This window comes from Oncorhynchus masou, chromosome 30 (assembly GCF_036934945.1).
Source record: "Oncorhynchus masou masou isolate Uvic2021 chromosome 30, UVic_Omas_1.1, whole genome shotgun sequence".
Lineage (NCBI taxonomy): Eukaryota > Metazoa > Chordata > Actinopteri > Salmoniformes > Salmonidae > Oncorhynchus > Oncorhynchus masou.
The window spans coordinates 62,910,111-62,923,275 of record NC_088241.1 but is presented as its reverse complement, the minus strand read 5'-3'; the positions used below and the strand labels follow the sequence as shown (position 1 = coordinate 62,923,275).

The 13,165-nt window shown below is 41.1% G+C and overlaps 1 protein-coding gene across 2 annotated transcripts; it reads right to left on the bottom strand.

Moving 5' to 3' along the window:
- Positions 1-572: 572 nt before the first annotated feature.
- On the bottom strand, positions 573-4,805 carry LOC135522929 (diamine oxidase [copper-containing]-like). 2 transcript variants are annotated; one of them, XM_064949640.1, is made up of 5 exons: positions 4,701-4,805; positions 2,659-4,401; positions 1,678-1,966; positions 1,113-1,245; positions 573-969 (listed from the first exon to the last, which is right to left on the bottom strand). In XM_064949640.1, the coding sequence occupies exons 2-5, from the start codon at positions 4,205-4,207 to the stop codon at positions 700-702; spliced, it is 2,241 nt and encodes a 746-aa protein (XP_064805712.1). In that variant the 5' UTR covers positions 4,208-4,401; positions 4,701-4,805; the 3' UTR covers positions 573-699. The 2 variants fall into 2 exon arrangements, with proteins under 2 accessions (XP_064805712.1, XP_064805713.1); XM_064949641.1 differs by having other exon boundaries at positions 2,659-4,223.
- Between the last annotated feature and the right edge of the window lie 8,360 nt (positions 4,806-13,165).

Below are 13,165 nucleotides of genomic sequence, written 5' to 3'. Positions count from 1 at the left end.
CTGCTGTTGTTCTGTACCTTTACAACGTACATCAATCTGTTTTCTGAAAGAGCAAAGGAAAGGAACAAGAGTAGGAACAGTCTGGGGACTGTTCCAGGCCAGACCTGGACTGGGAAGATCAGATGAAACAGATCCCTATAGCTGAACATTGTCCGATTCCCTGTATTAGTCACGGGCCAGTATTGACTTTCCCACCAATACCAAGAGAGTGCAAAGTTGTTATCAAGGCAAAGGGTTGTACTTTGAAGAATCTGAAACATAAAATATATTTTGATTTTTTTTAACAGTTTTTGGGTTACTACATGATTCCATATGTGTTATTTCATGTCTTCAAGTTTCCACTGTTAAAGTAGAAAATAGTACAAATAAAGAAAAATCATTGAACGAGTAGGTGTGTCCAAACTTTTGACTGTTACTGTATGTATGCACAATGGTAAAATGGGTCTGTGAGTTATGATTTTAGAAAGGTTCTAATGAAATGTGCCTATGTCTAGGAATGGTAAATCGTTGCAATACATTTGCATACTCATAAAAAAATAATGTTATTATTTCACATCTAAACAGGAACGATATCAACATAATATTAGTTTTATTAATGCCTGTGTCAGAATGTATTATTTCACATTTACATGATTTCCATCCTCAGAACCAAGGATGGAACCTCCATTATGTGTCTTTCCTGTCAGTTGCACCAGCCCCTCAGACACCTGCGTAGGTGCCGTTGTAGAAGAAAGGCCTGTCAGTCACACAGTGACCTACGACCTCTGGGGTCCATCTCTGGACCTTGGGCTTGCCCTCTTTGACTTGCCGGACGATGACGGTACTGCGGGACGCCAGAGAGGGGTCCTCGTTGAAAAAGTTGAAGGGACGTAGGAAGAAGCCCACGGCATTGCCGGGCGTCGCCGTATTGGGGATGTCCTCTGAGTGGGGCACGTGCAGGAAGCCCACCGTCACCCAGGCAACCAGATCCTACACAGGAGATAGGTTGATTGATGAATTGATTAATTGGATTTATTATTTAGTAGTTATACAATTATAATGCCATCCAGGGTAGCGAAGCTTCTATTTTGAGTCTGAGAATGAGTTGAGTTATTGGTAACAATAGTTCTCACCTGGTTAATGATGCTTTCATCGTTGCGAATGTAGTCCTCAAAAGACACCACTGGCTCCCAGGGGTCGTTCTGAGTGTAGATACTACTGCTGGTGGGCTCACTGTCCTTGTGTCTGGTCACAGCCAACGGGTATCTACATACAAAGATAAGACTTCAGACCGAATCTGAATTGCCTGACAGTAGATGTCAGATGCTATAATAATCTGAAACCCTCGGCCATCGTTACAGATCACTGCATGCGCCGATAGAACTGTAGAGTTATTTTCTTACCACGTTGATGGATGCTTATTTCCCACCAAACAAAAAAACAATAACAAATGCTCCTGGGGCAGCAAGTGGTGCGGTTTCGCCTACCTCAGCTTTAAAGGGATAGTACCCATACTACCCCACCGTATAATTAGATGGTTCCAATCTTTCCCATTCATGTTTGGTAGATTTCCTCTGTCTACAGTGGGAACTACTCAACAGACGGTATGGGATGAACTGAAGTTGATTGAGGTATGAAAACGTCTAACTATGATTTTAGGGTGAACAGTCCCTTTAGCTGTGTCCCTTTTGTCGTTACCTGGACCAGCTGATGCCGTTCTCCTCCATCCAGCCACGGGGCAGCACACTGTCGGCGTGAGAGTTGTACTGGATGCGGTAGCCCTTCTTGTGGTCCCACTTGTTCTTCTCGTTGGGGTTGTAGAAGTGCACGTAGCGGGGGAACTTCTTGCCGAAGCGGAAGGCGGCACCGCGTTCTGTCTGGTGCTGGGTCTTGACGAGCTTGGATTGGACGACGGAATGTTTATGGCTCCACGGGTTCGTGAAGTTCACATACTTGAGGTTCATCGACTCAAAGCTGTTCTTCCGACCTGGAGTGTTTGACGAAAGCAATCATATTAACGGTGTCAATCAGGGTTGGGGGTCAAGCAGGGCTGGTGTTTGCAATTAATTCCATTTCAGTGTCAAAAGAAGAATTGAGATGCAATAATGAATGCATTTAAAACCTCCCTTTATTGCCCTTTGTTGAGTTTAAATGCAGTGGACCTAGGCACTGAAGTAATGTTCTGATATTGCACGGACTCTGCATATAATTACACAGTTACCAGTTGTTTTGCCCATGGCACATGATATGAAAGGTTATTTTGGGTTTCTCGTCAATGATTCATCAAAATGGCTGACATAATCTCATGTTATTGTATTTGGCTGGGAGCAACAATCATAAACCATCGAGGAGCAACACCCATGATGCAATGTCGGACCAAAGATCTAAAATACCTTCAAGAATTGGACGTTTTCCCAAGAAGTGTAGCAGATCATACAGAGGCTAGAACACAAGCCTGTATGTGTGAACATTGTCACCTTATTTCTTTGGTATTTTATTTCCTTTCTATTTTGAAACTATACCAGCCCATTTGTTATTAGAAATGGCTGTATGTACATATAGACAGAACTTTGTAGCTTTACAGTTAGATAATTAGCAACCATTCACAGCATTACAAAATATGGTTCCTGAATCCTGAATGACATAATCACACTACCAGATTGATAGAACAGAACTCACCAGCAATATCAAGGTCAACCTTGTAGTGGATGAGATGCGTGTGAAGGTTGCCCAGAACATAGTTATACACCTTGGACCCATAGTGTAGTCCGTTAGGCGTGAAGAAAGTGGCGTGGATGTAACCGGTGGCACTGACCCTGGACTCCATCACTCCGTTCTGATAGAAGAGGAAATCCCAGATGTAGTCGTAGTTATAGACGGTGGAGGTGGTACGAAGCACCAGCACATGGTTCTCCAGACCCCCGAAAAAGTTGTAGCCCCCTTGGAAGTTATTGTTGAAGTGCCTCCTCAGAGGCATCCCTGTGGTCATCTCAAACACACACAGGGCATTCTTGTAATGTACAGGCTTGTCCGTATCGTAGTAATGGTGCAGGTCTAGAAAGGTGGCGATTTCAGGGCAGTCGATGCCAGGCGCCAGCTCGTAGTCCAGGGTGCCCATGGCCCAGCCGGCGTCAATGTATTTGGTCTGCATGGCGGCGGGGGTATCGCCCGAATAGAAGGCAATGGCCTCCTGGAGACTGACCTCGTAGGCGATACGTTCTCCGTTGAAGCGCAGGTCAAAGATCTGGAGGCCGGCTGAGGAGCGGACACGGAAGGCAAAGGACCAGCCTGCATATTCCACAAAGTTTCCATCCACATGGTAGCGAGGGCCTTGGGGCTCCACCAGCTTGGGCCCGTGGATGTCGGTGCGCGTGTTGCTGTGCCCACGGGGAATGTAAGTGGAGTACAAGTCCTTGTCGTCATGGTCAGGAAGTTTGACTTTCTCCAGTGTTCCTTTCTCGTATTGTTCCGCCAGTTCCTCCACCTTATCAAAGTACTGGCCATTGTACCACACCTTCTCCACCGTCCAGCGCTCATGGTTCAGGTCTTTATGGTTCACCAGGACTTCAAAGCCCACAGGATGGATGAAGTAGCCCTCCACAAACTTCTGCAGCATGATCCAGGTCCTCCTTTCACCCGACTCCAAACCACGGGGTGCAATGTCAGAGAACGTCAGGCAGCGGTCGGTACAGTTGTGGAAGGAAAATCCCCCCGTGGTCTCAAACAGCACCTTGTGGACCTTGGCGGTGATCTTTTGCAAGAAATCAATGATGTGCGAGTACTCAGCCTCTGTAATGGGCCGTGACTCAAAGCGAATGGGCTTGTCTCCCTTGAAGGTCTTCTCCCTGTACGAAGTAGGGAAGGGAAGTGGACTCACGATGATCTCGGTGATGTTGGGCTGGGACTGGTTCCCGAACTGCACCACCACCCTGGCCTGGCGCATGGGCTTGGCCTGGCCCCGATCCAGGGCCCTCAGTGCCTCGTGCTTGCGGGGCAGGTGGAGCTCCATCAGCAGAATGCTATTCTTCTTCAGGGACTTGCCCCGGGCCGCTGTCAGTCCCAACTCTGGCTTGCCTTGCAGGTAGTCCCGGACATCGCGCATCTCATTGGGGGTCAGGTCGGCGAACATTGATGCCCCGTGGTGAGCCCACTCCCGACCACGGTCACCTTCACACATATCCAGAGCGAGCAGCAGCATCAGCAGCAGACAGAAGCACCTGATGGCCATGTCTACTGAGACACAACTGGGAGAGAAGACAGACAGCCAGTGCAGAATGTGTTCTCAACCCTGTGGTTTTTCCTGTTTGACCCTTGCACATGAGCTATTAAGCTATGTCTGACGCTTATCTAATAAAAGCACTTGAGTAAACCTTCTACTGATCTTATAGCATCTCTTCTCTGTTTCATCCAGTGCTTCCTGCGCTGAAAAGAAAAACATACTTTACAGCATATCTGGTATCCAGATACAGACACATTCCCCCCACCCCCGTTCTCTCCACATCTGGCAACGCAACCTTCCTCCTTCTCCACCTCCTCCTCCCCAGGTGAATCTGGGATTTATGTTTTACAGTTGCCTCTTTCAAACAGTTAGATGTTATAACATGCTCCTGTAAACCTATTTATGCAATATTGTGATATGCTGTGATGAGGCTGAGCTTAAAAACACGCAAATCAGTGCGCTGTAGCCAATGCATGCCTTTGCAACAAAGAAACTGACCTACCTGAGGTATGCACTTCAAATGTTGAAGGGCACAGAGTGAAACAATTTTGCTTTATCTTTAACCAGAACGGGCCAAGCAGTTGAATCCTTCCCTTTGCAGTCCCGATAGGAGATACCAAGTATGAAAACAAGGCTCAATGAACACATGTTTATATATAACCTTCCGCTTGGCAGCAATGGAATATGATTGGTCAACAAGGGATTGTAAAAGTGTTGAAATCTCAGGAGTACTGTATAAATAATTAATTCCACTGGTCTGCGTGTGAAGGCATGTGGTGGGGTCTGCGCTCCCAGGCAAAATTAGAATCAAGTGGTTTTGAACTGATTCCATTTGTGTGGAATGCTGATGTCAATTTACTGTACCTAAGAGTCAAATATTTATCCTGGCAAAGGATAGTGGTTCGTTACATACGAGTAATGTTCCCCTAATATGCAGGAGGTCTGAGATACTCTCCTGCTCACAGAGAGTCTGGAGAATGAATGAATGAATGAATGAATGGAACACTTTCACTGTATGTTCATTAAGGATGATTCAAACCACAATTGGTATAATGAACTCCCATTGAGTCTCTTCATTTCATTGTTTCAAAGAGGAAATTATGTGATATTACAAATCTCTTGGATGCATACAACAGTGTGACAGTTTACATTTTATTTGCTGTTCCCTCTACCTAGTTATTTTATTTACTGTTCGCTCTACCAAGTTATTTTATTTCCTGTACTGTTCGCTCTACCTAGTCATTTTATTTACTGGACTGTTATTTTATTTTCTGTTCGCTCTACCTAGTTATTTTATTTACTGGACTGTTCGCTTACCTAGTTATTTTATTTACTGGACCTAGTTATTTTATTTACTGGACTGTTCGCTCTACCTAGTTATTTTATTTACTGGACTGTTCTCTACTTAGTCATTTTATTTACTGGACTGTTCGCTCTACTTAGTCATTTTTTTGACTGTTGGCTCTACCTAGTTATTTTATTTTGTTCGCTCTACCTAGTGCTGTTCGCTCTACCTAGTTATTTTATTTACTGGACTGTTCGCTCTACCTAGTTATTTTATTTACTGCTCTACCTAGTAATTTTATTTACTGACTGTTGCTCTACCTAGTTATTTTATTTACTGGACTGTTTGCTCTACCTAGTTATTTTATTTACTGGACTGGCTCTACTTAGTCATTTTATTTACTGGACTGTTCCCTCTACCTAGTTATTTTATTTGCTGGCTCTACCTAGTTATTTTATTTGCTGTTGCTATACCTAGTTATTTTATTTACTGGACTGTTTGCTCTACCTAGTTATTTTATTTACTGGACTGTTCGCTCTACCTAGTCATTTTATTTACTGGACTGTTCCCTATACCTAGTTATTTTATTTGCTGTTCGTTCTACCTAGTTATTTCATTTGCTGTTCGCTCTACCTAGTCATTTTATTTACTGGACTGTTCGCTATACCTAGTTATTTTATTTACTGGACTGTTCGCCTACTTAGTCATTTTATTTACTGGACTGTTCGCTCTACCTAGTTATTTTATTTGCTGCCCTCTACCTAGTTATTTTATTTCTGTTCGCTCTACCTAGTTATTTTACACCAAGTCATTTTATTTACTGGACTGGCTCTAGTTATTTTATTTACTGGACTGTTAACTCTACTTAGTCATTTTATTTACTGGATTGTTCTACCTAGTTATTTTATTGCTAGTTATTTTATTTGCTGTTCGCTCTACCTAGTTATTTTATTTTCTGTTCACTCTACCTAGTCATTTTATTTTAATCTTCTCTACCTAGTTATTTTATTTAGTCCTCCCTACTGTTCGCTCTACCTAGTTATTTTATTTACTGATGCTCTACTTAGTCATTTTATTTACTGGACTGTTCCCTCTACCTAGTTATTTTATTTGCTGTTCGCTCTACCTAGTTATTTTATTTGCTGTTCGCTATACCTAGTTATTTTAATTACTGGACTGTTTGCTCTACCTAGTTATTTTATTTACTGGAGCTCTACCTAGTCATTTTATTTACTGGACTGTTCCCTATACCTAGTTATTTTATTTGGATGTTCTACCTAGTTATTTCATTTGCTGTTCGCTCTACCTAGTCATTTTATTTACTGGACTGTTCGCTATACCTAGTTATTTTATTTACTGGACAACTTAGTCATTTTATTTACTGGACTGTTCGCTCTACCTAGTTATTTTATTTGCTGTTCGCTCTACCTAGTTATTTTATTTCCTGTTCGCTCTACCTAGTTATTTTATTTGCTGGCTCTACTAGTCATTTTATTTGCTGGACTGTTCGCTCTACCTAGTTATTTTATTTACTGGACTGTTCACTCTACTTAGTCATTTTATTTACTGGATTGTTGCTCTACCTAGTTATTTTATTTGCTGTTCGCTCTACCTAGTTATTTTATTTGCTGTTGTACCTAGTTATTTTATTTGCCTCCTAGTCATTTTATTTACTGGACTGTTCGCTACCTAGTTATTTTATTTACTGTTCGCTCTACCTAGTAATTTTATTTACTGGACTGTTGCTCTACCTAGTCATTTTATTTACTGGACTGTCCGCTCTACCTAGTTATTTTATTTACTGGACTGTTTGCTCTACCTAGTTATTTTATTTACTGGAACATCTACTTAGTCATTTTATTTACTGGACTGTTCCCTTCCTAGTTATTTTATTTGCTGTTCTCTACCTAGTTATTTTCTACTATACCTAGTTATTTTATTTACTGGACCGCTCTACCTAGTTATTTTATTTACTGGACTGTTTGCTCTACCTAGTTATTTTATTTGCTGTTCGCTCTACCTAGTTATTTTATTTGCTGAAGCTATACCTAGTTATTTTAATTACTGGACTGTTTGCTCTACCTAGTTATTTTATTTACTGGACTGGCTACCTAGTCATTTTATTTACTGGACTGTTCCCTATACCTAGTTATTTTATTTGCTGGTTCTACCTAGTTATTTCATTTGCTGTTCGCTCTACCTAGTCATTTTATTTACTGGACTGTTCGGTTATTTTATTTACTGGACTGTTCGCTCTACTTAGTCATTTTATTTACTGGACTGTTGCCTAGTTATTTTATTTGCCCCTACTAGTTATTTTATTTCCTGTTCGCTCTACCTAGTTATTTTACGCTCTACCTAGTCATTTTATTTGCTGGACTGTTCGCTCTACCTAGTTATTTTATTTACTGGACTGTTCACTCTACTTAGTCATTTTATTTACTGGATTGTTCTCTACCTAGTTATTTTATTTGCTGTTCGTCTACCCCCTAGTTATTTTATTTGCTTATTTCCGCATTTTATTTCTCTCCTACCTAGTTATTTTATTTACTGTTCAGCTCTACCTAGTACTGTTCGCTCTACCTAGTAATTTTATTTACTGGACTGTTCGCTCTACCTAGTCATTTTATTTACTGGACTGTCCGCTACCTAGTTATTTTATTTACTGGACTGTTTGCTCTACCTAGTTATTTTATTTACTGACTGTTGCTTAGTCATTTTATTTACTGGACTGTTCCCTCTACCTAGTTATTTTATTTGCTGTTGGCTCTACCTAGTTATTTTATTTGCTGGCTATACCTAGTTATTTTATTTACTGGACTGTTCGCTCTACCTAGTTATTTTATTTACTGGACTGTTTGCTCTACCTAGTCATTTTATTTATCTGTTCCCTATATGGGGGGCGGCAGCGTAGCCTAGTGGTTAGAGCGTTGGACTAGCAACCAAAAGGTTGCAAGTTCAAATCCCCAAGTTGACAAGATACAAATCTGTCATTCTGCCCCTGAACAGGCAGTTAACCCACTGTTCCTAGGCCATCGAAAATAAGAATTTGTTCTTAACTGACTTGCCTAGTAAAATAAAGGTAAAAAAAAAAACCTAGTTATTTTATTTGCTGTTCGTTCTACCTAGTTATTTCATTTGCTGAGGCTCTACCTAGTAATTTTATTTACTGTTCCCTCTACCAGCCTACCTAGTAATTTTATTTACTGTTCACTACCTAGTAATTTTATTTACTGTTCACTACCTAGTAATTTTATTTGCTGTTCGCTCTACCTAGTAATTTTATTTACTGGACTGTTGCTCTATCTAGTAATTTTATTTACTGTTCACTACATACAAGATAATCAGTTTCTATACCTACTATATCTATATCTACACCTGCATTGCTTGCTATTTGGAGTTTTAGGCTGGGTTTATGTACAGAGTACAGAGTAGTATGTGTTTGCAAGGCTGTGTATATTGGCACCAAACTAGTATTTACATTCATTGTTTTGATAATGCAAATGTTAGGGTTGCATGACTTGTGAACTTGCCATAATAGCCTCCCCTCACTATCACAATGCTAATAAAATGAGGGGAATGTGGCTTTGCAGATCTATCAACTGGGTTAGTTCTGGTATAACCAATATGTTCCACAACAAATCACTATGGCATCCTTAAACTACATTATATAAATCATATCTTAAATTTGATCATCCCTGTTTCATGAATTTTTGCACGGCAGGAAATGCTTTTAGTCTATTTGAGGTTTAAAATGGCTTCTAACGTTTGTAATTTCCACTCTGATTTGCCCTAATGAATAATTTATCAAATCCTACAAAAGAACGTCCATTAATTATTATTATTCTGTTGCTGCCGGATTATTTTATCCTGTGTGAAACGGCCTCAAATTATTTGTATCCTCTGCAATGCTACTAACTAATCAATGGATATATTTTTTTGACTATGACATTCTCTCTGCAATAAACCCTATGAGTTAATAATGTCAATCATAATATTGATCATATCTGAGAAGAAAACCCCCAAAATGAGTCATTTATGAACAGGAGCAGAAGTCGTGGGGATAGAGATAACTGTGTTATCTAGTATATCTATTATGTTGTCTACTATATCTACTGTGTTATCTACTCGATCTACTATGTTGTCTACTTTATCTACTGTGTTATTTAGTATATCTACTATATCTACTGTGTTATCTACAATGCTATCTACTGTGTTATCTAGTATATCTATTATGTTGTCTACTATATCTACTGTGTTATCTACTCGATCTACTATGTTGTCTACTTTATCTACTGTGTTATTTAGTATATCTACTATATCTACTGTGTTATCTACAATGCTATCTACTGTGTTATCTAGTATATCTATTATGTTGTCTACTATATCTACTGTGTTATCTACTCGATCTACTATGTTGTCTACTTTATCTACTGTGTTATTTAGTATATCTACTATATCTACTGTGTTATCTACTGTGTTATTTACTATATCTACTATGTTGTCTACTATATCTACTGTGTTATCTAGTATATCTACTATATCTGTGTTATCTACAGTGCTATCTACTGTGTTGTCTACTATATCTACTGTGTTATTTAGTATATCTACTATATCTACTGTGTTATCTACAGTGCTATCTACTGTGTTATTTACTATATCTACTGTGTTATCTACTATATCTACTGTGTTATCTACTATATCTACTGTGTTATCTACTATATCTACTGTGTTATTTACTATATCTACTATGTTGTCTTCTATATCTACTATATCTACTGTGTTGTCTACTATATCTGAGTGGAAAAAGCATGATGATTTTGTATTTTTGATAGTCGTTGATACCGTTAAACCTTTCTCTGTGTCATGTTGGTTTATTGTAGCTTACACCTCTTTGCCAGTTTGAAATGCCTCTCCATCTCAAGCAGAGAGTTCTTGTTATTAACATTAGATTTTATAGTGACGTTTTGTACATTCTGGAGAATCACAACAATGCAGGTTGTTTCCCGGCAGTGATGGGTTGGTCCTGCTTACAGATGGTGTTGCATATGAATCTCCCCTAATGATTTAACTGATGAAAGGACACAGCTGTTTCAGATGTTTACCAGAGCTAGAACTCTGCCAGAGAATGCAGTACTTGGTTCACTCCAGACCTGTCTGCCCTTGACCAGCACAAAAACATCCTGTGGTGTTCTGCATTAGCATCGAATAGCCCTCGTGATATGCAACTTTTCAGGGAAGTTAAGACCAAATATACACAGGCAGTTAGAAAAGCTAAGGCTAGCTTTTTCAAAAGAAATTTGCATCCTGTAGTACTAACTCAAGAAAGTTCTGGGTCACTGTAAAGTCAATGGAGAATAAGAGCACCTCCTCCCAGCTGCCCACTGCTCTGAGGCTAGGAAACACTGTCACCACCGATAAATCCACTATAATTGAGAATTTCAATAAGCATTTCTCTACGGCTGGCCATGCGTTCCACATGGCTACCCCTACCCTGGTCAACTGCACGGTGTTACGCACGCCTCTATGAAGAGGGAACGCAACACCCTGCTACAACTCAACGTGAAGTGAAAAACTTATGGACTGTAGGTGCGAGTAAGGATGACGACAGAATGTGGTACCGTTTACAAGGACTTTATTCCTTTACACGGTAATATGGGGAAAAGGGTCTGGACGGAACCAAAGCAAAGAAAGCAAATCTCAAAGCCCCCCCCTCTTTTATCTTACCTGCCTAACCAATACTTACCTAATTTAGCACCACCTGGTGCCCTAACCAAAATACAGGGGGTGGTCCGCCCAGGTCTTACCTATTGTGCCTAGACAGTGAATATGCTACGGGTATATGTATGCCCACGGGCCTCTTGCCTAAGCACTCCCTAGGTGCCTTCCCCTTCCCCCCTGGGAACAAATGAAACAGGAGAACAAATAATTTCTCAAACAAACTAAGAAACAAAGGACATCAAATAAGCTCTATCTGAGCAACAAACTCACTGAACATACCAACAACTAACATAGTAAATTATCCACAGCCATCAGCCTCCTCTCTCAGCAATGATTCTCTATCACATTCAATCTCTCTGCAATGACCTCCCAGCCATTAACCTCCTGAACAGAACACTGGCTTTTATATAGCTTCAGAATGAACGTGTAACTGGAGACAGCTGTGTCTTGACGAGGGGGCGGGGTCAGCTCTCCAATTAGCCATGGAGTCGACCAATCAGCTGCTTGAGGGATTTCAGGAAGCCATTTCCTGAAATAAACACATGCAAATACACAAACTACAACACAAACTGGGGAACGTAACACCCGGCACCCCCCACAGCAACCTGCCCAAGCCTTCCCATTTCCCCTTCTCCCAAATCCCGTCAGTCCAGAATCTGGACCCCTACAAATCAGCCGGACTAGACAATCTGGACCCTTTATTTTTTAAATTATCTACCGAAATTGTTGCCACTAGCCTGTTCAACCTCTCTTTCACGTCTGAGATTCCCAAAGATTGGAAAGCAGCTGCGGTCATCCCCCTCTTCAAAGGGGGGGACACTCTTGACCCAAACTGCTACAGACCTATATCTATCCTACCCTGCCTTTCTAAGGTCTTCGAAAGCCAAGTCAACAAACAGATTAGCGACCATTTCGAATCCCACCATACCTTCTCCACTATGCAATCTGGTTTCAGAGCTGGTCATGGGTGCACCTCAGCCATGCTCAAGGTCCTAAACGATATCTTAACCGCCATCGATAAGAAACAATACTGTGCAGCCGGTTTCATTGACCTGGCCAAGGCTTTCGACTCTGTTGGATGTTTTTGTGTTGGTTAAGGGCAGTCAGGTCTGGAGAGAACCAAGGGCTATATCTGTTCCTGGTTCAAAATTTCTTGAATGGGGCATGCTTATTTAAGATGGTGAGGAAGGCAATTTAAAAAAAACAGGCATCCTCTACTGACAGGATGAGATCAATATCCTTCCAGGATACCCGGGCCAGGTCAATTAGAAAGGCCTGCTCGCTGAAGTGTTTCAGGGAGCGTTTGACAGTGATGAGTGGAGGTTGTTTGACCGCTGACCCATTACGGATGCAGGCAATGAGGCAGTGATCACTCAGATCTTGGTTGAAAACAGCAGAGGTTTATTTAGAGGGCAAGTTGGTTAGGATGATATCTATGAGGGTGCCCGTGTTTACGGCTTTGGTGTGGTACCTGGTAGGTTCATTGATCATTTGTGTGAGATTGAGGGCATCAAGCTTAGATTGTAGGATGGCCGGTGTGTTAAGCATGTTCCAGTTTAGGTCGCCTAGCAGCACGAGCTCTGAAGATAGATGGGGAGCAATCAGTCCACATATGGTCTCCAGAGCACAGCTGGGGGCAGAGGGTGGTCTATAGCAGGCGGCAACGGTGAGAGACTTGTTTTTAGAGAGGTTGATTTTTATAAGTAGAACTTCTAAATTATTTGGATACAGACCTGGATAGTAGGACATAACTCTGCAGGCTATCTTTGCAGTAGATTGCAACACCGCCCCCTTTGGCCGTTCTATCTGGTCTGAAAATGTTGTAGTTAGGGATTAAAATGTCAGACTTTTTGGTGGTCTCCCTAAGCCAGGATTCAGACACATCCGAGATGGCAGAGTGTGCTAAAAGCAGTGAATAAAACAAACTTAGGGAGGAGGCTTCTAATGTTAACATGCATGAA

Excerpts from the sequence above, each read along its gene's own strand:
- LOC135522929 (XM_064949640.1), bottom strand. The coding sequence starts at position 4,207 with ATGGCCATCAGGTGCTTCTGTCTGCTGCTGATGCTGCTGCTCGCTCTG. Across the intron at positions 1,246-1,677 it reads AACGGCATCAGCTGGTCCAG|ATACCCGTTGGCTGTGACCA; the intron begins GTAACGACAAAA and ends CTTTGTATGTAG. Across the intron at positions 970-1,112 it reads ATGAAAGCATCATTAACCAG|GATCTGGTTGCCTGGGTGAC; the intron begins GTGAGAACTATT and ends TCTCCTGTGTAG.